Source organism: Strix uralensis, chromosome 4 (assembly GCF_047716275.1).
Source record: "Strix uralensis isolate ZFMK-TIS-50842 chromosome 4, bStrUra1, whole genome shotgun sequence".
Lineage (NCBI taxonomy): Eukaryota > Metazoa > Chordata > Aves > Strigiformes > Strigidae > Strix > Strix uralensis.
Genome location: NC_133975.1, coordinates 10,645,541 through 10,671,296, shown reverse-complemented (window position 1 = coordinate 10,671,296; position 25,756 = coordinate 10,645,541). Strand labels below are relative to the sequence as shown.

The 25,756-nt window shown below is 37.2% G+C and overlaps 1 protein-coding gene across 4 annotated transcripts in view; it reads right to left on the bottom strand.

Annotated features, from left to right (window-relative positions):
- Window positions 1-364: 364 nt before the first annotated feature.
- Window positions 365-25,756, bottom strand: part of SH3BP2 (SH3 domain binding protein 2) — a 41,688-nt gene continuing 16,296 nt past the window's right edge. For 3 of the 4 annotated variants that reach the window (XM_074865625.1, XM_074865622.1, XM_074865624.1), the window contains 12 exons: window positions 13,796-13,935; window positions 12,622-12,724; window positions 10,150-10,267; window positions 9,485-9,555; window positions 8,998-9,086; window positions 6,997-7,062; window positions 5,847-6,435; window positions 4,432-4,540; window positions 4,035-4,090; window positions 3,514-3,595; window positions 3,204-3,263; window positions 365-2,752 (listed from right to left, as the gene is read on the bottom strand). In XM_074865625.1, the coding sequence (XP_074721726.1) occupies window positions 2,615-2,752; window positions 3,204-3,263; window positions 3,514-3,595; window positions 4,035-4,090; window positions 4,432-4,540; window positions 5,847-6,435; window positions 6,997-7,062; window positions 8,998-9,086; window positions 9,485-9,555; window positions 10,150-10,267; window positions 12,622-12,724; window positions 13,796-13,934 (1,620 nt within the window). In that variant the 5' untranslated portion in view covers window position 13,935 and the 3' untranslated portion in view covers window positions 365-2,614. Of the gene's footprint in view, window positions 2,753-3,203; window positions 3,264-3,513; window positions 3,596-4,034; window positions 4,091-4,431; window positions 4,541-5,846; window positions 6,436-6,996; window positions 7,063-8,997; window positions 9,087-9,484; window positions 9,556-10,149; window positions 10,268-12,621; window positions 12,725-13,795; window positions 13,936-19,458; window positions 20,234-25,756 lie in introns of those variants that run through there. The other variant, XM_074865621.1, reaches the window with a different exon arrangement.

The window sequence follows — 25,756 nt, the reverse complement described above, 5'->3', positions numbered from 1 at the left end:
CCTGAAGAACACCTTTGGAGACCTGGCTTTCTTGCTCAAACATTCCTGTTCCTCGGAGATGCTCTTCTCATTATGAATGTACTTGCATTTTGTGTCCATAGATAAAATAAATGCTTCAGTTCTCAGTCCTGCACTCAGGAAACTTTGAAGTAACTGGAAAATGGGTAATTTCCACCCCCAGCCACACCATCTGATGACCAGAATGCCAAATGTCTGATAGTGCTGCTTAGCTGAAGATTTGCTTCTAAAGGTGGCTGAAAACTAATTCTAACTTCACAGTTAGAAGAATCAAGCACTATTTAACATAAGTACAAACAAAAGCATTAATACACACACCCATGAAGTTAAAGACAACTGCACAAAATTAGATGAACTGGCATTGAAAGTTTATCCACTTCAAAAATACATACATTTATATAAAAAAAGGAAATAAACACAAAAATTTACATATTTGCAAATCTTGTATTACACAGGTAAAGACAGTGTTATGTTTTATATGCATTGGATTATGTAAGTATTTTTACAGTTTAAAAATCTTAAGAGTATATGGTTGCAAAAAAAAAAAAAGTATCTGAATGGGGCCCCAAAGATACCATACTGTATGACTGTCATGACACAACTAAGTCAATTATTCCCAGACAGAGAAAAATTTAATCTGTAAACCGTATGTGTAAATACTGCAAGAAACTAGAACTTAGTCTCATATACATATATCTATATGCCACAAATATTCTTTAAATGCTTTGCTGGCTGAGCTTTCTTTACAGAGTGGATCATATCAGGGTAGTTAACCACAGGGATATTCATTTAAAATAAAAGGAATTGGAAACTTCAAATATCCAGTATTCAACAATCTGAAATTTAAGTACTGCGTATTCTTTACACACATAAAACCCGTTACAGCAGGAACAGAGATCAAAAGACTGATGTTGCATATGTCTGTTTTTCTTGTGAAAGACAGAGGCAGAGTCTCTTGCCTCAATTCCTATGTATGGTCCTAATATTACATGTCTTTATTAAGGAAAATCCCTTAGGGATTAAATCCTGGTTTATTGTTTTCATAAATAGAAAATTCTTATTCTATAACAGTTTGTTCATGTTTTTAAAGTTGTGACCAACTAACTGTAACAAGATTAAATCTGACATGTATAAACTTTGAGAGGGTAACTGAAAAAATTAAGTTTATGGATACAGATTCAGACTGATAGAAACTAGATACCTTCTCCTGTTTCAGGAGTGACAGGATTTATTTTTTTTTTAATTATCATTACAAGTCTTGTAAACATTATTAAGAGTATGAGACCATTATAACAGTAGTTTTGAATCAACTAAGTTACTTAACAGGTCATTAAAATAAATTTCTCCTCTTTATTAAAATTTAGGAATAGGGTAATTTTGGCATAAATATCAAGCCTGTGGTTTTAGGATACCTGTCCCCAAAATATTAGGGAACAAATATTACAAGCACCCTGGTAATGCCTATCGCTGATAATGCTGATAGTATGTTAAAAAGATTTTATTTTGCATACAACTGCAAACTGAGTAGCAATTTCAATAATGGAAAAATTCCTGGTGATCTACAAAAAGTAGAGTAGGGCAGCGTGTTTTCCCGTAGAACAGAACATAATGGGCTGACAGCCTGATCCTAAAAGACTGACCACAAAGATTTATGGAGTAATAGTAGCATCACATGTATAGTTTCAGGGTTTGGGTTTTTTGTGGTTTGTTTTAAAGAACCTTTGATTATGGCAACACAAGAGAAAACTGCTAATCAGAAGTAGGGATATTCAAAAGACTCCCTGGCTTCCCCCTTAATCTTCCAATAGTCCTTTCTCTTTTCTCATACCCATTAAAAATACTAGTGGCACCTACCCTTCCAGTTCAGAACTAAGGAATGGGGCTCCTATGAAAGCCAAATCATATTATTCCATACCGATCTGAAGTGCACGTCATCAAGTAATATGTGGGATGCCACAACCATATCAGTTGGATAGTACCGTGATATTGATTACTGCAGACACTGTAATCAGAAGTTACATTTACATATGAGGTGGCTTAGAAAAAAGCCACATTACCTATAGTAAACCAAATTATTTGCATAGAAGTCCTCATTATTTACACATCAACTATACAAGTAATACAAAAATTCTCAGTTGAGCACCAGTGCTGACTTCAGGAGTAATACCTTCAAGTCAGAGTATTAGTATTCCCTGTCACAAGTGACTTCTGATACACTTTCAGAAGTTTCCCTTTTCTGTATTGGTTGTATTCAGACCACTTCTTTGTTCGTGTCCATTTTCCATATTCCAAGGAGATTCGTAATAGCAGCAGTTTCATAAGAGGTGTAGGTATCATGGACAGCTTTCACAGCATAATCAGTTCAGATCTTTTTAAAAGAAAAGACCATAAAATCCACTGATCTGGATTGTAAGGTTTTACCAAGAGTTCATTAAAGGGAGTTTATATATCAATTCATCTGAGAATAAATGGTTGAAACGGACTCAGTTTCTGTGTGCAAACAATGGGATATCCACCAGTGGCAGGAGTCCACCTTTAATTCAGGGGCAGTAGGGAACCCATTTGTCCTAAGCGTCCGTGAATTATGCCAGTCGTGTCACCTTGGTTTAGAGTAACCATAAGGGCACCGAAGAACCAGGCTGTCGTGGCTAGGCAAGACGTGAGTGCTGTAGTATTCGACCAAACTTCCCATGTTCAAAAACATGATGTCTGAATCCAAGTAAAACTTGCAATCCTGTTGCAGAACAAAAACTGTAATCATTAACAGTAATTTTCCAACTCAAATGTTTAAAAAAAACCCAAAACATCATCACCATCAGAACTAAGAAGTTCTTTCAAACAAGCTACTGCTTTGCAAACTAGTCACACAAGTAAGTCCAATTTAATATTCCTTCATTTAGGATTTGACTGGAGCTGAAATTTAGATGTGAACATTTACAGCTTGTCTTTTGTATGATACAGCAACTAGAAAGCCCAGATCTGAGTACTCAAACTCTCATCCTAGACCAGATATTTGTAAATCAACCTATTTTTACTTTTAGGAGTAGGAAGAAGTTTAGACTTTTAACTTGTTAGCTCTGATATATACCTATACACATGCACACTTTATACAGAGATATATACACATGAACCTCATACACGTATACACACATATATACACATGCACACATAGTGCAGCTACTAACCTTTTCAAAGATTCTGTAGTTTCTCACTTTTTCTGCAGATTCATCCCATACAACCAATACCTTGAAGAAGAAAAATGCAACATATTCAGCCTGTGCTAATAAGCTCTTCTAAATCAATGTATTATTAAGGAATTAGTTACAATCCAGCCTAAAAAAAATAAATCACTGAAGTTATGATAGTGATTGTCTCAGATTTTCTGGTTTTAAGGAAAGAGCTCATCTAAATTGTTAAGTACTTAATATGATAAAGATACAATATCTCTAAATCAGAAAGGTTTTTGCGGGGGTAGATTCAGCAATTTCAAGTTACCTTTCCAGGCTTAGTAGATGAGTTCCTAATACAGTACAATCCATTTTGTGGTTGTCCCCGTGGGCTACTAGCTTTAAACGTCCTAAAAATAATACAGCAATTATACATATTAGCATTTTCTGACTCAGGTAAGTAAAATGCCTAGATTCTTAGAATTCTTATTACAAATCTCTACTTCAGTTGTAACAATTCATAGTACATCATCGCTGAAGGAATTTCACTGTTCTAGCATCTGAACCAGCAAGGCAACACAGAAGATCTGGCTTTCTGTCCCATCTAGCATCCTGGCAGAACAACCTTCTCCAGATGGAGCAAAATCACTCTGCAAGTAGTATGCATTTTCAATTGATACATGAGCACTGAACTCATTCCTCTAAAAAGTGATTTCCACATTAAAGGAATATAAACACTTTTATTGTGTTTTTAAACACAAATTGTACCTATCCAAATGATCTTTGGGCTACTGTTCAGTGCAGGTTTTTGTAGGACTTCTAAGCAACGATTTTAAAGTCACATTCTACCTTTCAACTTCGAAGGATTCAGAGGTATTAAGAAATATTGAAGCAGGCAGCCCAACCTGTAAAAAAGCACAAAGGAAATAAATCACTGCGTAAGTCAATGACAGCTCAAAATGCTAGCAACTTGTTATGCAAATAAGCTACACCCATCAGTATCTGAAATTTTTAATGGTGATTTGATCTTTATGCTTCCTCCTCCTTTAATCCAATATTAAAATCCAGTATTTATCAAGGCATCCCTTAAAGCCCCCCCCCCAAAAAAAACCAAAAACCCACAGCACTCTGTTTTCAGAAAGTTATTTTTTTCCTGAGATAATGCATTTAAAATGTTCCCAAAAGTATACATAAGCAAGTAAAAAAAAAAATACTCTTTGAGAATGGATCATCTGCTTGATCTTACTTTTTCATAGTCGTCATCAGAATCATTAGCAGGTTGGTCTGGCTTGGAGGGTAGTGCTGGTTTTTCAAATGAGAAGCTTCTAAAACTCTGTCCGTCCGGTGGTGATCTCCTGGCAGAAACAGAACAAAAACTGAAAGACATCTCAGGAAAACAGAACAAATATACCCATGACACTGAAGGGATAATAAAACTAGAACTGAAGAACAAGTATCAGTTTAGCCCCCAAATCACAAGTTAATTTAAGTTGGAAGGGACCTCTAGAGATCACTTAGTCCAAGTTCCTGCACAAAGCAGGCCCAACTAGCTCAGGAGTCGTCTCCAGACAAGTTTTGACTATGTCCAAGGACGGAGATTGCACAGCAACCTGTTCTGGTGTTTCACCATCCGCATGGTGAAAAGTTTTTCCTAGTATCTAGCTGTAATTTCCCAGGTTGTGACTTCCGCCTGTTGCCTCTTATCCTTCCACTGCAGACCTCTGAGGTCTTGCTCTGTCTTCTCCATATCAACCATTAAGTAGTTGTAGATAGCAGCAATCCCCCATTAGCCTTCCTAAAGGTTGAATAAATCCAGTTCTCAGCCTCTTCTCACGTACCATGTGCTACAGCCCAAACATCTTGGCAGCCTTCTACTGGACTCACTCCAGTATATCAAAGTCTTCCTTGTACCATCTTTAAAGAGTTTATTACTTGTTCTTCAGAGCTGCTAAACGATCCAACGGACGAAAATATTTTCATCTGACTCATCACCATAGATAGTTCCACATCCCTTACCAAAGCCAGTCTTAATACAAAATGGAACACACATCCTATCCTGGCCTCAAGTTGTGCCAGGGAAGGTTTAGACTGGGTATTAGGAAGCATTTCTTTACAGAACGGGTTGCCAGGCGTTGGAATGGGCTGCCCAGGGAGGTGGTGGAGTCCCCATCCCTGGAGGGGTTTAAGTCGGGTTGACATAGCGCTTAAGGATATGGTGTAGTTGGGAACTGTCAATGTTAGGTTAATGGTTGGACTGGATGATCTTCAAGGTCTTTTCCAACCGAGATTCTGTGGTATCTCCACAAAAGCCTAAAATTGTTTTTGCAGTTCACTGAGGTTCTGACATGAAAGCTTCTCATTCACTGCGATCAAAGGCTATTAAGTCTTTAAGACACACCTGAAAACAAATGAACTACCAAAATTTTGGTGTAATTTTTTTTTAAAGTTTGGTTTATCTACTGTTTCTTTCTGAACTATTTCAGAAGCTAAATTCATTGCAAAATTTTTAAATAACAGAGGGAATAAAAGCACAACATGGGGAAGAAGAGAGAGATGGTGCAGGGAAGAGAAACACATGTCGATGTGAATCTGAGATATACGTCTGTCAACTAGTTAACTAATACACAATGGAAAAATTTAGTAGTGCATTTTCATTCTTACTGTAACTGCGGACATGAAGATTTCTCTGGTCTAGGCTTGATTCCAGGGGGCTGGTGGCTTGGCACAGGTGGCTTTGGGAACACTGGTGGCACAAACAGTCCAGGTTTACCATGTTCTCTTGGCACTTTGAGCTCTACTGGTTTTTCAGTAAGCTGTGACAGCTTGGGTTTATTGCTTGGTAGTGGAGGAGGAGTTCGCGGTGAAAGGTTTAAGGTTTTTAGCTTCTCACATCCTTCTGGAGTAGCAAGAACTTGAGCTAGAGGCAGAGGCTCTGGAAGCAATGAGCAAGATTCTTTGACACATGTAGGCTTTTTGAAATGAGGTAGAGGGGGTACAGGGGGCAGATGTTCACTTAGTCTCCGGCTTGGGGATTGAATCTTTAGATTAGGTTCAGCTCGATGCTGTAACTGGGATTCTCTCACATTTAAGACATCCTCTAGTTTGATATCAGGTAGGCTTCTTTTAGGAGGCGGTGGTGGTGCTGGCAGAGTAGATTTGCCAGCAAAGGAATTTGCCCTTGATTCTGAGTAGGCAGCTTTTCTGGCATGAGGAACTGGTGGAGGCGGGTAGGCTGGGGGCAGGACCATATCTACAGAAAGAAAACATCCAAAAAACATGACACACTGAGGGGAAATACAGTATGTCATGAAACAAGACTTTTCAAATTAATTTTCTATGTGATTTAAGATATTTCATTGGCATCTGGTCTGATAGTACCCAAAATGCTGGGTAAGCATTTAACTTTCTGCACAATTCTGAATATTATGTGTAGCAAACTCCTACAATTTTTATTCAGGCATGGCTAACAATGACTTAGCAAAGAGTTTTCCCTTTGCTAAAAATAGAGAGACTACAATTAAAAGCATTACCCCTCCTCCAGACTGACGACCAAATACAGGTCCTTCCAGGGCAGGAGGCCTGCAAGAAAACATGCCCTTAAAGGCATGTAACACTTTCTGTAAATTGTTACTGCTGTTCCTAGGAGCTTTTGTCTCTAAATACCTCTCAAGCTTAGATGTCTGTGCATGACTTCAATTATTTTACTACCTGCGATGCTTCAGATATGACTAAGCCAAAATAATCTGGCATTCTGCATGAATATTGCCTTCACTGGAGACCTTTGATGAAGGGAATGAAAGAAATCACATACCATCTCTCACTATGTCAGAAGTATCTGGCTGCAAGTAAGACTCATCCTCTTCCTCCTGGTCATAATCTGCAGATAAAAATCAATGTGTCAGACTCCAATAAGTACTCCTGGAACCAAGAAAGAGTATTGAGTACTTATTGCTTTTTAATAAACAAATATTTTCCAGGTTTTTTTTTTAAGAAAGAGGTGGAAAAAAAAAGAAATTTGGTCCACCTGTTTGCTGTTTAGAATAGGTGTTTCCTTAAATTTTTATGTCTATTAAGAAAGCAATCACGTAGAACAGAGGGAGACAAACTATATGGCACATTAAATTTTTTTCATCTTTCAAGTTAAGATTTACTTTCTGGTGACACTTTCTAGTGTTATAGCCTTCCTGAGAAAAATTCAAATCAGTTGCAGAGACATAATTACATGAATGCACTGGCAAAACCAGTTGGGAAAAAAAAAAAATCCCCAAAATGTAATCCTAACACAGAAACATTTATGATTTTGCAATACGGAAACCTAAGCAAGCCTGGTGATCTACAAAACAATTAATTCTTTTGTCTTGCTCTGGCAACAAAAAAAATGCACCACAACAAATGGCTTAAATGGTTTCAGTGTTGCCTTTAACTGTAAGTCAGAATAATCAAGACATGAAAAACATGCTACTTCTAGGCAGTAATTTCTCATCATGGACTATGATAAGAGCCTCAAGGACAATATGCAGTATTTCCTCAGAAAAATACACTACCAAAAAAAAAAAAGTAAGAGTATCTGACAAAAAAAATCAGTTAGCTCTTCTAATTTTCCTAATTTAAACTCCTGCTAGGCCTCTTAACATAATCCATATTGCATACGACCCTTCCTTCCCATAACACAAAAGTACTATACTGCAATCCTAGATGAAATGCTGATGAGTCTATTTTCCTTCGCTTTGCAGCAATTGAACCGGATTTCCTAAAAAGACTCACTGATGGATTTTTGTTCTAGTCAGGAAAAGTAGTCAGGAATTTCCTTTCAGGAAGTGAGAGTACTTGCTCCAATCAACCCTGCCCTTACAAATCTGAAAAGGCAGACGGGAAAAGGCCTAGTAAAGAAACTCTGTTGAACCTTGAGGTGAGGCTTCTCATGTTGGGTTTTACCAACACATTCCTTGACTAGGAAGTCAGCTGCTGAAATATGCTGTGAGTTCCTATCTGACTGGCTTTCTGTAACGTCCTCACTTCTAATTAAAAACAAACACACGCAGCCCAAACTGTTTACTGTGAAGCAACTACAACAACGAACAGGTACCAAACTTTGAATAAAAAAGGCTATGCTAAGAATGAGATTTTCAGAGTCTTACTTTAAATTACTCAGCTTGAATGTTATCCTAGGCATTTCACGTAGGCCCATCCTATACCTAATGTAAGATCTTCCTGAACTGGAGGGATGATCAGTTCTGTTTCATACTCAGACTCCAACACAGATGCAACACCATCCAAATGTGGGTGACTGCTTGTTTGCCTCACAAGGGAATTAATTTCACAGTCTAGATAGGAGGTAACTAACTCCACAATGTTTTACTGCATAGTCTCTGGGTGTTTTCAGAACATACTTTTAAGTGACTAATATCCTATAATTATATTCAATTATTGTCAATAATATTCAATTATCATAATAAAGACCACTTCATATTTCTGCACTATGACTGACCTATGGACATACTCAAAAGTTTTACCTTTTTGCTAGATCCACAAACTCTCCAACATGCAGTCTTTTAAATAGTACTATTAGGGTGTCAGACACCTCCTTGAAAGATCTGAATTTCTCTGTTACCATTTATTTTTACTAATGGTTTCTGGCATAGAATATCTGCCTCTGATTTAAAATTACGACGACGACACACCTTGTAAAAAAAGAATTTGTAGTTGCAAATTGGATCAGTTTGCTTAAGCTATGGGAATAATTCCTGCAGAATCCAGAAGAAATGAATAAGCAAATAAATAAATGTTATTTATGAGTGTCTAAATTTGTCACCTTCATTATCTGCTGAATGATGAGAATACTTGATATCAATGGGACGTTCTACTGAGCCATAGAAACTGTCTGCATCAGAACCAGAGTCACTGCAAAAGAAAAGACAGAGTACCTTCTGCATCACTGTGCTTATGGGTCTTGGGACAGTAAACAAGTCTGTTAGCAGGACTGCAGCACTGGAAAGGAATGCTGGAAAAGCAGAAGCAATCTATTCCTATTTCCCAATTAACAGCCAGATATGTTGTTGCTGTCTTAAGTTTTTACTTGTTTTACACAAAGCTGACATTTAAAGTTCTCTCAGTAAAAAGATTTATTTTTGTCTTGGTATTCTTTAAACTATGTATTAGGAAGGACTTCCATTCTTGGGCCTTACTGTACCTGCTTTTATATAACAGTAGATTACCCGTAGGTACAAAGAGCCTAAAACACCACTGTCAAGAGCTAGTGCAAAAAGGATAAAAAGCAAATAAAGATTAAGGGTTTATACCTGAATTCTGTTATTGTTTCCTTCTTCTCATGGTAGTGATCAATTTCCCTCCTCAAGGATAGCATCCAATTCTAAATAAGAATAAAAATACAACATTCAACATATCCATCTTTAAATCATTAAACAAAGACGAACAGTATCTGCCCCCTGTAAGAACAGAGTAACTGTGCAAGGAACCTACATTGAAATAGTATTCATCCATCACTTTGTACTGAGAAAGTTATCAGTCAAATGTTTTGACTATCTAAAATGCTGTAGGAACATATTAAAATATTAAACTTCCAGTTTGCAAATGTAAAGCTGTTATTTCTAAAGCCAGGTAGTTGCTCACAGTATGTTTGTGGGCGATAGATATCACTGAACTGTTTTCATACTTTATCAAAGGTTAACAGACAAATATTTGTTACTTGGCTGAAAATAAAACAAGGAATATGGAGAAAACCATGTCAACTAGTATGTCACTTATAGCCATTCCCTAAATTACAACTTGAACTAACATTATCTTAATAGTTAAAACTTCAGACATGCTTTTCAGAGGAGCCCAAAGAACTAGGTATACAAATTTCAGTGACAGCTGCGTGTCCAGTTCATTTAGATTTTAGGGAAGTTCAAGATTTGCTTTCTGCTTCAAGGAAAATTATACTGCAAAAGAAGAAGAAAGCTACCTTTCTTTCATCTTCAGAAGAAGCTGAAAAAAACCATGTCCTGTGCTTCTTGCTAATGTGAACTAACTTGAAAGGAAACACATTGCTTGATGTTGTCTCCTCAGCTGCCCGCATAACCCTGAGAAACAGAACAACCAATACATCAAAACCTTACTCTATAAAGTTAATTCTGCTGTGCAAGTCATAAAGCTCTGATAGAAAGCAGTTTTACTGGCCAGTTTTGCCTTACGAAAAATAACGCCCAAGCCCAGGAAAATGCCACAAAAATCCCCATATGTGCATTTACAAATGCACAAGTACAAATGTACTTCTCCATTAATGTGGTAGAAAGGACAACGCGAGTGCTGACAGGAGGAAGAGCACTAGTTAAACCACCACATTACAAACGGATGTTTTGACCTGATCAAGAGTTTTAATGAATTGCATTAATTCACAAGCTTCACACCACGGTAAGGCACTGAGGAAAAAATCAAAACACAGGTTTCCACGCAAATAAAGGAGAACTAATGTTAAAAGTTAACTTAATTTTTCCACTTTTCCCTTATAAACACTTTCTTGCATTTTTTTTATTATTTTAAAACAAGCATAACTCAACCTCTTTCAAACTGCATTAGGTAAGTTTTTCTTTTTATTTTTTTCCCCAGAGGAGTCTCAAATGAGGAAATTCCTAACACACACAAAAATTTGGTTGTAAATGCTCACTATAAGGCTTTGGAACAAATAAGCAGACTGTGGGTAATCTAAAAGTAATGTTTCTAAGATTTATTCAGCATAAGCCATAGAGAAATCTCATTAAAGTTTTTACAATCATTACTGGGGCTTTCTTTCTCGTTCCTAAACTTTAACTCACCAATTTTCTCATATAATACATAAGTCCTTAATATTTAGCAAAGGTGGTTTGTAAACATAGAAAAAAAGATTGTTTGGTTAGGTACCTAATCAAGATAACATTGTTTTGGAAAAAAAAAAACTTTTCTAATCACCACCCTGAAGCTGCCATTAAGAATAATGTCAACTGCAACATTATTTCAGAATTAGAGACTGCGTGTTTTTTAGAACTCCAATCCTACTTTTAAGATGGCGGTTGTAGTTTTCTGCACCTGCCCAGCCCAAAACAAAGCCACAGAAGGAACTGTAAGTTATTTCACTAAAGCAAGGCTAATAGGGATGTTAATGTGGGAAATACCCTTGGTACAGCTGAGAGGGATACCAGCAACAGGCATCGCTATACATTTTGAGTCACTAGTGAACTCAGCACCTTCATCTCCTGTCTACTCTTAACACATAAAGGCTATTGAATGAAAACTGCAAAATAAAGAGTCCAGGGAAGCCTCAGAGTGACTGGTTTTCACACAATCTTATGTAACTACCCAATCTAACAAATTCTTTCATTTCACATTCTTTTTCAATAATGCTTACGTCTGTGCATAACACTAACCAAGACCCGGTCCCAGTTCCAGCTAAAGTCTCTACAAGGCTGCTAGAATGCAGATACATAAAAAGCAATGACACAGTACGTAGCATTTACAAATCCCCTGTTATTTTTCACATTAATGTGATTACTGAAGCTAGTGTCACGGTCAAGTTACAGTATAGGTTGCTTAAACAATTTAACCTTGAATTTTTAGTTAGCTACAATGTTTACAACTGCATTCCCATAAAACACACCATTGTTGTGATCAGTTAGAAAGCTCTCACATTCCAATAAAAGATATTCCCTTATTCCAAAAGTCTGAGAACATTATGCAGTACAAGAATAACATACATGTTTACAAATACAGTAAAACTGCAGTGGTTAGGACCAGTGTGATATTCCTCTACATTCTCTCTCTCATTAGTCCTTTCTTAGCATCAGTTACAACCGCAATTTCCTAAAGTTAGGTTAGACTTCTGTTAGTAGGCCTTGTACGTACGCTGCACTCAGATTCTGATAGTACTCCTTAACTTGAAAGCCATGCATTTTTGTCTTCAACTTAAAACGCAAATATTAAGATTTATAATGTGTAGCAAAAGGAGTCAGACATTTTGCACACGTATTCTCTCATTACTCCCGTAGTTGATTCAGTTTTTACACTAGTGTTACTGAGTCAGTAACTCCATAAATATTCCTTTCCAATTCCTTTCTATTTTTGTGATGATCATTGAAATCACTAGAGAACAAAGATCATTCATCTGAAAGAATCCACGTCTATCTGCATGTGCAAAGTCTCCATCAAATCGGTAACAAGAGTAAGCCCGTTGCAATTTTAACAGCTTTACTGGTTAAATTACCAAAGATGAAGGCTATAAACTTGCAAAGCACAGGAAACATCATATATACAATTTGAAAGGAATACACCTCTCGGAATCTGAGATCAGTGCTTAACCCAAACAACAGATGTAGTTGCATATAACTTTGTTGGAAATGAAACCCACAGCCCCCTGCATTAAGTAAAAGGAGCCTGGGTGTTAAGTAAGTTCTTTGGCACTCACCTGTTGTAACCATTCAAAGAAAATGCACCCTGTGGAGATGCAGATGTGCTGCTCTTAAAATAGTAAATACATCCCTCATGGATAATCACGAATCTCAATGGCCCTGAAAAGATAAGGAAAAAAAGTGAGCAAAATATAAATCCAAAGGCAGTATACTAACTAGAACCTCTTAACTTGGGTAAAATTATTGTTTAAGATTTTAGTATTCTTATTAATTATTATAAAAGAGCACAAACTAGTTAAGTGTCAGCTTGTTGATGATCAGCCACATGGTAGAGCTGTCCATTCATAGAATTTCAGAACTAAGGGCAGTATTTGCTTCCCTCATTTGAGAGGCAGCTGACCTGATAACTTCAAAAGAAGCCTAAGAGACTGCAGGTCTGACCTCCACCTGTGCTCCTTTACTAGAGGAATAAGCTAATGTAAGAATGTAACCTAAAATGAAGCAGGAGGAAGGTAGCCACAGGCTACAAAATACGTATTTATGTCCATCCCAAAACCATGCAGGTACCTCCCTCTCTTCTTTCACCTCAAATACATAAAGCTGCCAATAAAATGATGTTTTATTTTCTTTTTTTAAAGGGACCAACACTCCTCCTTTTATCAAAGGCAGTAATTTTTGTCCTTGACTATGTTAGCTTAGTTATAAACAGGGATAGCAAATAAACTCAAAATCTTAAGTTTTTCTCCATGTAAATAGATTCTGATTCCAGAAGCAATTACTGTTTTTAAGTACAGCCTACTGTTGGCAGTGAAAAAATTTCCATTTCACAACAGCAGTAGGAGATGGGGATATTTTTCCAGTACAGAATAACAAACTGGAAAAAAGCTGAGTACTAATCTCTTTTAGAAAAGACTATTTGAAATTGATACATATCCCGGGAATCTGTTTCTGTCTTTAAAATCTTACTTGTGAAGGACTTGACAAGAGATTTAACCAAGTAAAATAAAGTCAACTGCAACATTTATCATCTAAGATTTACAGTTCCAAAACATTTAAAGGAAATTCTTTCAATATAGGTCTTTCATACCTATATTCCAGTACAACTGTAAACCAGTACAGACAAAGTAAGTGGAAGAACAGCTTCCTTAGTCTGCTAACATGAAATGTGTTAATGGCCCCAAAGGCAAGCATTTAAAACATTTAATTTAGTTAATAATTCATTCAACTTACACTTCAAGATCTGCAGCTGGGTGCCTCCTTTTTTGTGAAGATACCCTGACTTGGTCACTCCTCCAGGCATTGTCAAAAGGTTTTGTGCTCCAATTGCCTTCATTGGGACTGGCCAGACTTGGTCCTGCGAGGCCATCATTCTGCAATTTAGAATAATTAAAAACAGTTTCAAACTTAGATTTTACTTTAAGAAATGAGTACCAAGAAACAAAGCTTGTTTCCTTAAACAAGTTTTCCAAACAACTAACATGGTTCAGCAGTCAAGTATGTAGCACAGACGGGTGTTCACAGATTCCAGGAAGTTCGTAATGTATAAAAAACATGGTGCAAAAAGTCCCGATTTATTTTTATACAGCTCTCAAAAGTGATTGACAGTTGTTGAAACATTTACTAAGCACCCTTCCATTGTTATTCAAGTATTTGTATTTTTAAAATGCCCCAGATAACACTGTGAGACTTAATCAGGCAGGTGGCTGGAAAGAAAATCAGTTTCTTCTCCAAAGTTCTATGCCACACATGTATATACAATGTAATTTTCTGTGTAATGAGGGAATCAACAGTCATATTTTAGTAACTGCAGTATCCAATACTACTTACTCCTTATATTTACATGTTTTATTCAGAATGAAAGCATTAGCATATAATCTCATACTGGATGTCATATGTGACAGCATCCTGTGCAAGTGAAGTTCACCTCAGATTGCTGCAGGCTTCCATTTAATTTATATATAAATTATTAATGCCATGCTCCACCAAGCACCTTTGCAGTTACCACTCTTTCTGCTGTCATCTTAAACAGGTTACCAAAAAAAATAGTTTCTTTAGTAGTTCTTTCTTTCTCCAACTGGTAACAGAACTAGACTAAAAATCCTACTGTGTAATACAGAAATCATGCGTGCACTGAATGGTTAAATTTGACCTAGACATAAAAGGCTCTGTTATCCTCAGGTGTAGGGCTAGAGACCTTTGCCAGTAAGAGGCAAACTAATGAAGTTCCAGTTAATTAGTTTCTGCTAAAGGAATGATGGTTTAGAACTGAAAAGCTTTCAGCGGAGGACTGAAATCTAATGGATCCTGTTTGCTCCTCCCTTCCCCAAAGGGACAGTAATGGAAGTCAATAGTGTAGCTCAGTACAGGAATCCAGGCACCTACTGCACAACACACCTTCCCAAGCACTGGTCTCTCCAGCCCAAGATGGCAAGTTGAAGTACCCATACTGAAAAGGATAAGCAAGTGATACAGTTTTGTTGAGGGATTAATTGCAACAGTAGAGTACATACCCATTCTGTATGTGTTCGGAAAAACAGAGATGCAAGTCAATTGATCTTTCAGTGGATCACCTTAGGATTTAGATCCAACTGCTTGCCCTTTGCTGGTGATGCTTGTGTGGGGAGGAGTGGAAATTACTCGCAATTTCTACCACAAGAGTTTAAACTCAATTAAATCCTCTAGGCAGCCTAGAAAACTTAATCACAAAAATTCGGTTTTAGTCCCCAGTGTTATAAAACAGGCACAAGCAGAGAAGATAGGATCCAAGGCCCTAGAAAGGTTCCGCATCAGACACTGTAAGGCATCATGGTTTCCCCATGTTCTTCCAGGACCTTCTTGCTCACCAAAAGGTAAGTTACTTTTGTTGTATTCAGCTATATCCTTCCTTCTGCTATTTCCTCCCTGTTCATATTATATGATTGCAATCTTTCCAAGCTGAGTTGTTCCTTCCTCCTCCTCCCCCACAATGAAATTTCTAGCAACAGCAATGTGTTAACAGGTCCAAGAGGGGGCTACACAGATATTTTAAGCTTTTAAGAATTTAAAAAAAAAAAGTAACAGATGTTAAACACACACCCCCCCAAAAAAAAAGTCCTTCAAATTATTTCTCCACATCTTGCAGAAAAGTCAAAGCAAGGGAAATGGAGAGCGTTAACCAGCTGGCCGCTGACACCAAACCACACTGCAGTATTGCTAAGACAGATTTCCTTGAAATGAGAAATGCAAAGGTAAGTCCTGGGGTCTTTTTTTTTTTTTTTTTTTAGAACAGGCACATCAATATTCAAACATTAGAAATTAATGTATGATTAAGTTATTTCAGTCTGTTTCTAGTTACATTCAGAAAGAAGACTAAGTAAAAATGGAACTTTTTTATTCAGACCAATATACTCTGATGTAATTTTTCTTGAACTAACTCTAACATTAGTCTCAATGCTATCCAACAGTTTCAAGTTCATCATGGGTCTTCAAATCCTGTGTGTTTTTACTACGAAGAACAGAACAAGAAAGAACGTGAGCACCTAGCCTTTGGTGTGAACCTGTTTCAGTACTTGGGTTGAAAATGTGTCAGAAAAGGCAGAGTTAAATGTCTCAGAAAGATTATCCAAAATAACCAATAAACTGAGATTTCTAGGAAGCCAATGACAAACACTGGGATAAAGGTATCCCACCCTAGGTAAATACAGAAAACAAATATTTGACTAGGTCATGTTGGCCTTCTGTACGGGAACAGACTAGTTAGACTACTCACTAAAGCATGCCTGGATGGGGCATTTTTTCCTCCACCTGAAAAGCCAGAATATCAGGCAGACAGAAAAAAGATAAATCACAGAAGCAGAGGAGCAAGCAGGGGAAAAAAAAATAAATCCAGTTCTACAGTGTGATGACTACAGGATTTAACTGAGGGGAAAGGACAGCAGAGTATCAGGTTCTGCTTCCTCTATTCACAGTAATTTCTTACTTTTGGCTACTCGCTCTAAAACAGTCCTGAGAATAGAGACCAAACGTCAGAACTTCCCCATCCCAGCTAAGTGAATAAAAGATGTGGCTGAACTCCATGCAACCAAGTACACATTATGCGAGCTACAGCACACACCTAATATAACAGGGCTTTTCAATAGATTTAGAGGCTGCTGTGCCTATTTTCTGGATCTCATTGTGGCTTATAGCACTCCCCATCACATCTGTAGGCTCCTCAAACACTTTCATTTGCAGACACACTGCAAACACATAGGGAGGACTTTGGTATTCTGAATTGAAATGTTTGAGTTAGGCTTCTAAAATCCATTTAAGTACTTTGAATCTAGTCACAAGCAGATTTTTCTTCTTTTCTTGACAGTAAAAAACAACTCTGGAAGGACACTAGATGCTATTTTGCAACAAGCTGCTGGGAGAAAGCTGTCAAAACAATGTAACGGCAGGATCTTTATTGTAAAGGTGGGAGGAAGGAAAAATGGATGCTCTTAAAAGATTTTTCTGGTCTTAGCATCTACAACAATGTTGCCTTTAGCTCACTGAAATGGTTCCTTCCACTCTTGATATTGCTCTTATAATTTTTTTAATATATTACATGAAGAACAGATGGATACTGCATTACCAGGTATATACAATGGCCAGCACTGAAGTCACTGTGGAGCCTGTTAGCTCTGTGACCATTAAGAACAGAAAGATACATCCAAGTTGTTTCCTATGCAGTTACATTCTTGCACTACAAGCCAAAGACCCCACTACACATTTTCACCCCGGGGTACACAAGCAGTCTCTTCCATGGAGCTGACAATGAAGTTAACAGAAGGGGCCCAATAAGTGCAATGAGAGCTCTTTCTGACTCTGGTCCTCTGTTACAAACAGAAGGTAACATTACTCACCCATTGTTTTGTGCAAGCTCCTAGTAATAGGTACACACTTTATTCTTCTTTCCACTCACCAAGGGACCAGATGCATATTTTTAAATTAAGTTTTCCATCAAGCCCCAAAAACCATTATAAGTGGCTATTGAATCAACTTTCTCCCCCACTGAAAAAAGCACTGAACTGAACCCTCTGAACCAGAAGAGGATGGCAGTAGACAGTGAAAGGCTCTGCATCACTTTGTTTCTCAGATGATCTCCATGACAATTCTATGCCTGTGAGGGAGATGATAGGCCTTAGAGTGCAGTAGGAGAAATGGTAGAACAGCAGTTTATAGGATCTGCTTCTTCGTTTAACAGTGCTTTTGGAAAGACAGAACAGTGCAGTTAGCACTCTTGAGCACGATGCAGAGCTTATACAATCACTATTGTAATTACTTCATATGTACAAACTGGTCTTCCAGACTAAAAAACAAACCAATTTGCAGTGTATTGTTCATGTATCAATCAAGACAGGCCAAGTCTATCACATGAGTGTACTTCTCTCAAACACTATCACAATGATCTGTTTTTTAAAGTACCATGAAAGTCACAACAGCATGAAAAAATGTGAAATTATACACTTCATTGTGTAACCTAAATAATGCCAGTCTGATGCAGAAGTTTATTCTGAAGCATAATAAACTGTTACCAAGCTCAAACTCTAAATGGAGAGTAGACCTCTGTTATTGTGTAGTATGCAAATGTATACATCTGTGAAGTAATTTTAACCTATCCCCTCAGTCAGCATATATCGAGTAGCTAGATTGGAGGCTAGGACATAACTTCACAGACTAAAAGTCCCTCCATGAGTAAAAATAAAATTCTGCTACACTAAAAATCTGGATTACATTATAGAAGAAAACTTACCCCTTTTGGCCTTAAGAGCTATTGGCGTTCAGCCCAATTAAAGCAAGTACAAACTGATTCAACTAAGGATTGCATCCTGGAAGAGCCATGAGTCCTCAGTTCTTGCTTAACTTCAGCAGAACATACAGCAGATGTGATCATCTCCACATCTTTCAGTATATAGGCGTAAAAACACATTACCTTCATCTCAAACTACAGCTGCCAAAAATTGTATTAAAAGTTCTCACTTGTTATAATATTTATGGTCTGTCCTAGATCCCAGTTTGGTCATGCTGAAAACAAATGAAAACCAGCCTCCAAAGCTGCAGTGCAAAAATTAAACCTGATCTGAATTTGTAACAAGTATCTCTATGCCAATTACGTCTGAGAACTTTTTAAACTCCGTAATATCTCAACCTCTAGTCTTTAAATTCTATTTTGAAAGTAAAACCTAGCAAAGCAAGATGCTAGTTTCCTTCTGAATATAACTTATATATAACATGTAACTTACAGAAATGAATGCATTCCTCATATAATGCAGAGGGAGACTGAAGTTTCAGGCTCTACAAAAGGCTTAGCCAAAAACGAGGCAGCAATACATACAGCAGAACTGTAAAATAAAAGCTTCCCCAATGTGCTCTCAGCAATTCTGAACAAAAACTAGTTCTCCAATTGAACCATCTAAACATTTACCATCTGTTCTTAAACCTGCTTACTGCAAATTTTTCAGGTCTTTTTTCCATTTATTAAACATTCTCCAGTTCTGAAATGGTCTTCCATATCTCTCCTACTTTTTTTGGTTACACATTCCATTTGTTAATACTTCTAACAGTCCCTTTCACAATAGTCTCTCAGAAGGATTAATAGCACAGTACAAACACACTGTGAAGTCAAATAAATCTTACAGGACAAAGGGAACAGAGAACTATGACTGTGATACACTGTTGTAAGTTTACTCAGTTTAACTTGCTTTGCTTTTCTGACAAACGTTTGCAACCACCACTCACCTCATCTATTGCCCCTTCAATTCTTTACCCTTGAATTTTGTGCACGAGTTAAAAGTATTTTATCCCAGATACCATATCCTGTTCTTACTTTTAGTCTGCTCTCTACCTAAAAGAGAAAATGACAGAAATACAAGCCACAAATATGCACTAACCTGGTGACCGTGCCTGATCGACACATAGTTCTTCTGCTGACAGTTTCACCGAATGATTGTTTCCTTTGTGATGACAAAGCCATTAATAACTTATGACCCCTCTCAGGCATGACAGGAACATCTCTGCATTTCTCCCCGCTCTGTGTATTACAAGGTTGAACGTGACTGCAATTGCTGCTGTACACTCAACACACAAAAGGAAAAGAAACCCTGCCCCAACTGCTTGTGCATCTGCACTGCACTGTGGCCAAAAGGGACGCCTAGGCAATGACTTGTTTCCTTTGTTACTTCCTGTTTCCCCCAGTGTTAGTGGGCAGCACTGTCTTTGTCAGATTTCCCAACTTCCCAGAGGGGTTATAAATCAAACCCTGCATACCTCAAACCTCTGTCACACAGCAAGCCAGAAAGCAGAGGGGATTTTCCAGTGCTCACTTGCTTCCTACTCACCTTTCAATCAACTACTTTCCCATGGGAGAAAATGAAAGTAATTCTTTTTTCTTACAGTCTACTCAGGCTCTCACACCAGCAGAGGCACGGCTCAGAAATGCTGCCTGCGTTTCTGAAGAGCCTGTGCTTCAGGTACTTGCACTGCACCACAGAACTATGGTAAGTATTTAATCTCTGTTTTCTTCTCCATAGCTGGAGCTTGTCCTTCCCTCTTCAACCCAAGAAATTAAAAATAGCCATTTTGAAAGATTATGCAGCACATATGTGCTTCAGAGCAAGTCTTGCCTGTATGTTTGACTCTACGCAAACCACAACAAACAATAAAATTTGAATCCAAGAGGCTCAAACGCAGGGCAACAATTCTACAGGACAAGTATCACCAACTGATGATGAATAAATGCCATTGTTTTACACTGCTTTCATCTGGAGCTCTTAAAATAATTCAAGTGTTTCACTGACTTCGTCTGGAATTAAACAACACCCCGGGCTAGAAAATTCAAATAAGACAAAAACAACTAGCAAGTTTCAGAATGATGGACAAAACCAACATACATAAATATGCCAAGTAAAGCTTACTTCATGTATTTTGGGGGAATCCAAATTAGAAAGAAGAAGTTTCTATATGATGCCTTTTCTTTTTTGTAAACTACCCAACAGCCAAAGAACAGAAGAAAATAACATTTCACATACTGGCCATGACTATATTGGTTAGAAAAGCAATTCCCAGTCTTCACCATAGAGCACCCATTTGCAGTCCTTCCATAGCCAGGCTATATAGGAAGGAAAGCAAACCATAAATACCACACACCTGTTGTTAGCTAAAAGGATCAGTATATCAACACAAAATCCTGATGCTCTTTAATAAGAATCAAAACCCAGTTGTCTCAGGGGCTTAATTAACAGGTTTTTCCCACAGAAAAGATGTAAAGATGACTGTACATCTCACCAGTTTGTGAATTAAATTCACTTGCTTTATCTACTACAATATCAGCTGCCAATTTAGACTTTAGGTATTAGCATGCAATGCTTTAAAGCAATATTTTCTCCCCCAGTTCTCTGCTATCTACGCATACTCTTCTAAGCTTGCATTACCATCTTTGTAACCTTTATCCCTACCTTACTAAAAAAAGCTATGATCAAAATGACAGCACTTGAATATATGTAACACTGGAGAAAAAAAAAAAATCAGTTCCTCTTTCCCTTTTCTGGTCTGACACACCTAAGTCTTGGTTTTCCCCTCCAAACTACACAACCATGCTCTTTTGCCTCCACAGTCTCATTTTAATTATGCCTTATTTATCCAACACATGTTCCTGAAGTACTGCTTTTCCACTCTAACCTTTCTGATGCTGTCCTCTCCCTTTCTTCACTTAAACACTCAGAAACACAGGATTTTTCATTTCAAGTTCCAAGATCCCCTTTTGATTTTTTTCTGGTGATTTCCAACACTATCAAGATGGTCACAGAGTTAGAACAGAAGCCATTTCACATATGCACACACACAAGTTGGTGTTCCACTAAGGAACAACAACAAATTTTAGATGTTTCACAGTTTTGGAAGAATGAAAATTCAGCTTCACTTTCTAGACCTGACATTAATCAGAAGGGTTGTGTTTCAAAATTGCAAATAAAGAGTCTGAAGAGACATGAAATCTTTATGGATTTGATTAACACATCTGTTAGGGAAGTGAAAGAGTATTAAATATCTCCTTCTTCACAACGCAAAATTCTGTCTTGCAAGGAACTCTGGTATATGATTTTCAGACCACTATCCTTCACTTGTCCCACAAAATCAGTGGTGAGAAGCAGCCTTGCACCAAGCTAGCCTAGGGAGAATTTCACTCAAAAGAAGTTACTTCATCTCTTTTAACATAATGAGATTTCACTCAGATAGCCTTAAAAGGAAGAACTGAAGCGTCATGAACCAACATTTAGATTTCATTCCAGCAGGGCCACTAAGTCAGCCATTCATCTCTGCCATTGTTAGGAACGGCTCTTGCTCCCAGTCAAAAGCAATCCTACTTATCTTTAGTTAATGGAAAGCAAGAGCAATACAATATATGTCTAGCACTATGCTGTCCTTGTCAGTATAAAATCACTAGTCTAGCAGAAGGGTTAAGTTGTCTCTGCAGCAATAGAGCTTCCTCTTGCTGACCAATTTACAGGAAACTGCAAGACTGGACTGTAAATAAAAGCAGTGCAAGAAGAGCACAGCAACAAGCAAGGCAAAAAAATTAACAAAGCAATAAAAAAAAATTTTTAATAGCATGAAAACCACTTTCCTTCAGCTGTAGCAAGTAGTCAGCTCAGTAGTCGAGTTCCACTCAGAATACATAAGAGTTCATACCTTACATATTTCCATAAAAGCCTACAGTATAGTAAGGCATTAGACAACCATGTTCTGTTAAAGTTTTACTGACTTTAATAAGCTTAAATCAGAAATAGATTATTATGAGTTTTATTATTTTTATTAATTCTACCAAACTAGTTTAGTCCCAAGTTTCTAGATCACGGTGGAAACAAATCCACTATATTGAGAGATGATGTATTTGTCACTTGTATACTCCACTACTGAAGACTGTAAAAGAGCAAGTGTAAATTACTACTTGTCTGAATCCTTCATCTGCTAGGTGAGGCAGTCCTGTGAGAATATGAATAACCATGCATCAGAATTACTTCTGCTGGGTGACCTGTAGAATTATAATTAAAAAAAAAAAACAAATGAAAAAATCAGCAGAGTGGAGAAATGAGGACAGAATTTCCAAAAATCCTCTTTCAATGCCAAGAGAATTACTATTCTTTAAATTTCAACGATCATTCCCTCATTCAGCTTACTTAGGAAGAACTGAAGAAGCCTTAATAATATTTTTAATTATTTACTTCTATACATTTAAAAAGGTAGCTGAAGCCTTGATAATATATTCAATCTAAAACTGAGAAGCACTTCAGGTCAAAGAGTTTCTATTTATATATCACTGCTCTTAAACTCCAAGTATCTATGGACATATTGTTGGCTTGGAACTTCAAAAAAGGCAGCCAGCACCAGTCTGCCATAAATAAGCCATACTTCAGAGAAAGCGCCTATCAATTTTTAAAAAAAGTTGTAACTTTTCTTGGTTGTTTCACCAAACAGCTTGGCATAAATCCTAGAAGATGATATACTGACCTTGATTTTGAGATACGGTTAATGTCATATATTGCTCAAACGTCTGTAGACCAAAGTACAGCCACAAAATATTTGCAGTGTATGCACAGCTTGTAAAAAACAAATTAGACACTGCAGCTGGAAGAGAAGAACCTTCTGCAAACTCTCAATGTAAGAACATTATCATTTAACAGATTCTCTCACATCAGCTAGCCTTGAAAAATAACTTAAGACTTCATACTGATATAAATAAGGATTGTATTAAAATCAGTGCAGCTATCCTAAGCATAATTTTTTATGTTGGCAATTTCATTGTGAGTAGCTTTTCAAGTTAAGTTTAAGGGATTTATACTGAATCAAAAGGCCCCTCAAAACTGTATATGAGCATCCACCCAGTGAGTTAACTGGGTGTCAAGTCCATGCCAGTGACGCTTGGTATAAGTAACACTTAAAATGGAAGGCAAGTTTTTTAAACATTTTTGCTGCTTAACATGTTTCTTTAAAATAAACTCAAAGACACATTACCTTCCATTCTCATTTACTTTTCAAGCCAGACGGACAGGTTCTTTGTTCCTTTTAACTGTTATCTATATACAAGGTCCCTGTAAAAAAGACTAAATGAAGCTATCGTTATGATTAACTGATATCTTTCGTCAGGGCTTGTAGAACCACGTAACTGAGCAGAAGTACAAACATGATTGCCAAAGTCTTATTCCTGCAGACATTTGTGCTGCAGACAGCTGCAACGGGAGTTTCCCCAAATACACACAGACACTTAAAGTGGGAGTTTCCACAAATTACTTATTTCCTTGGCAGTTATTTTCTATTCTAAAACATTACCGTTGAAACAATTTTACTGTTGGGCTGGTTTGTGATGAACTCCATACAATTCTCATAACTGATAATTTGGGAAGCACTGTTGGACTACAAAATAATTTCTGCTTAAGCATTTAGGCTGGCAGACCACTGAACTTTAGTAAAAGCAACACCTAAATAAAAGCTTTTAGAAATTTACAAGAGGGAATCAAATATCCATTACTGATTATAAAGCATATCTGACAGGTACATTTAACCAGCAGATATTTTGTCATATAAAGTTAAGTCTGTTAGGAATATTTTTTTCTGTTTTCTCAGAATTTTACTTAGATCAATTTAAAGAATATCAAGAGTCCAAGGAGAAAAAAAAAAAGAAGACAGACAAAAACCCCACCTTAGAGGCCTACACTTTTGTTCACCATTTTCTACCATTTCTGATACTAAAGCATTTCGGCAAAACATAAAACATCCCTCAGTTCATTGCAAACTGTGCTTATACAGGACTAACAAAACTTAGATCCAAGACTACTACTGCCAGTTAAAGAGAATATTTCATCTAAGTGTATATACAAATCAACAGAAAAATAACTGAATATAAGCAATTCTAAAACATTCTTGCAGCAGTACATTAAAAACAACAAAACCACATAAAGCTTACAGAGGCCTTTTGAATGTCTATCAGCAAAAAACTGCAATGAGTAAATTTATAAACTCTACCACTGACCCCAATAACAAGCTACTAATTGAATCCTAAAGAAATTCAGCAAGCCCTGGTTTAGAGGAAGCCTTTGGTCATGCCATCTGTGAGCCCTTCAAGCTTGCTGTCCCTCTTCTGGTGAGCTGCAGTAACCCTATATTTAAGAAAATATACCTCTGCAGGCAAATGGCTGCAGCCAGCACCAAAGAGGAAGCTCAACTTCTGTCAGACTCTGGAAAAACAAAATGAAACAAACATTTTCTATTTTTATTTTGCTTGTAAAAAGACTAGCAATACAATTTAGAGACAGAGTATAACCGCAAAGACACACGCTATACTTCACTGCTGTACAACACAGGAGATAGTACTGGTTTCTAAGTAATGATGCAGTGAAGCATCTTAGAGTTTGCTCTTCTCATACTTGGAAACTCTGACTAGGAACCAGAATCTCAACATAAGCTAATAATCATACAAGTGTAATTTATAGAATTAAAAGGCCCAACTGGGCTGTATTGCTAATGGATGGACCGTCCCCACCTCCAACAGCTTTGAAGCTCCTTGTGCTCAAAACCTCATGTAAGCAAGCAGGTGTACCAGAAACAAGTCTTCTTTACTCTGATTCCAAAGCCTGCTCCCTTTTAAATCACAATATGAACATTTCTCTAAAGGATGGTGTAAGGCATAAGTATTTTGCCACTCCCACTTCCAACCATGCAAATGCCAAATCAAAGGCCTCAAACAGGTAGGAGCATGGACTACAATATAACCAGGATTTAAGGCTACTATATATTTCATCACTTAGGTAAATACTACTTTTTTGTTTGTTTGTTCTTTTAACATGCACTGGAAAGAAGAATCTGCAAGCCCTTGCTTACTTTCTACAAAAGCTGAATTTAATTGTAACCACCAGATCACGCGTAGTTGGGATTTTAGGTCAAGATTTTAAAATTAAAACAAATGTACACTGCAAGGCTGTGTCAGAAAGACAGCAGTAAACAAATAATTTTAATTTGGACAACATGAGAGGGAATAGCCATTTCACATCACTTACCCCTGAAAATGTATGATCACATGCAATGGGCTGCTTCTACAAGTTGGACAATGCCATTTTATTTTATAATTTCTTTTATGGGAATCACTACTTGCTTCAGAATTATGACCAAAAGGAAAAAAAAATTTCCCCCTTAAATCTT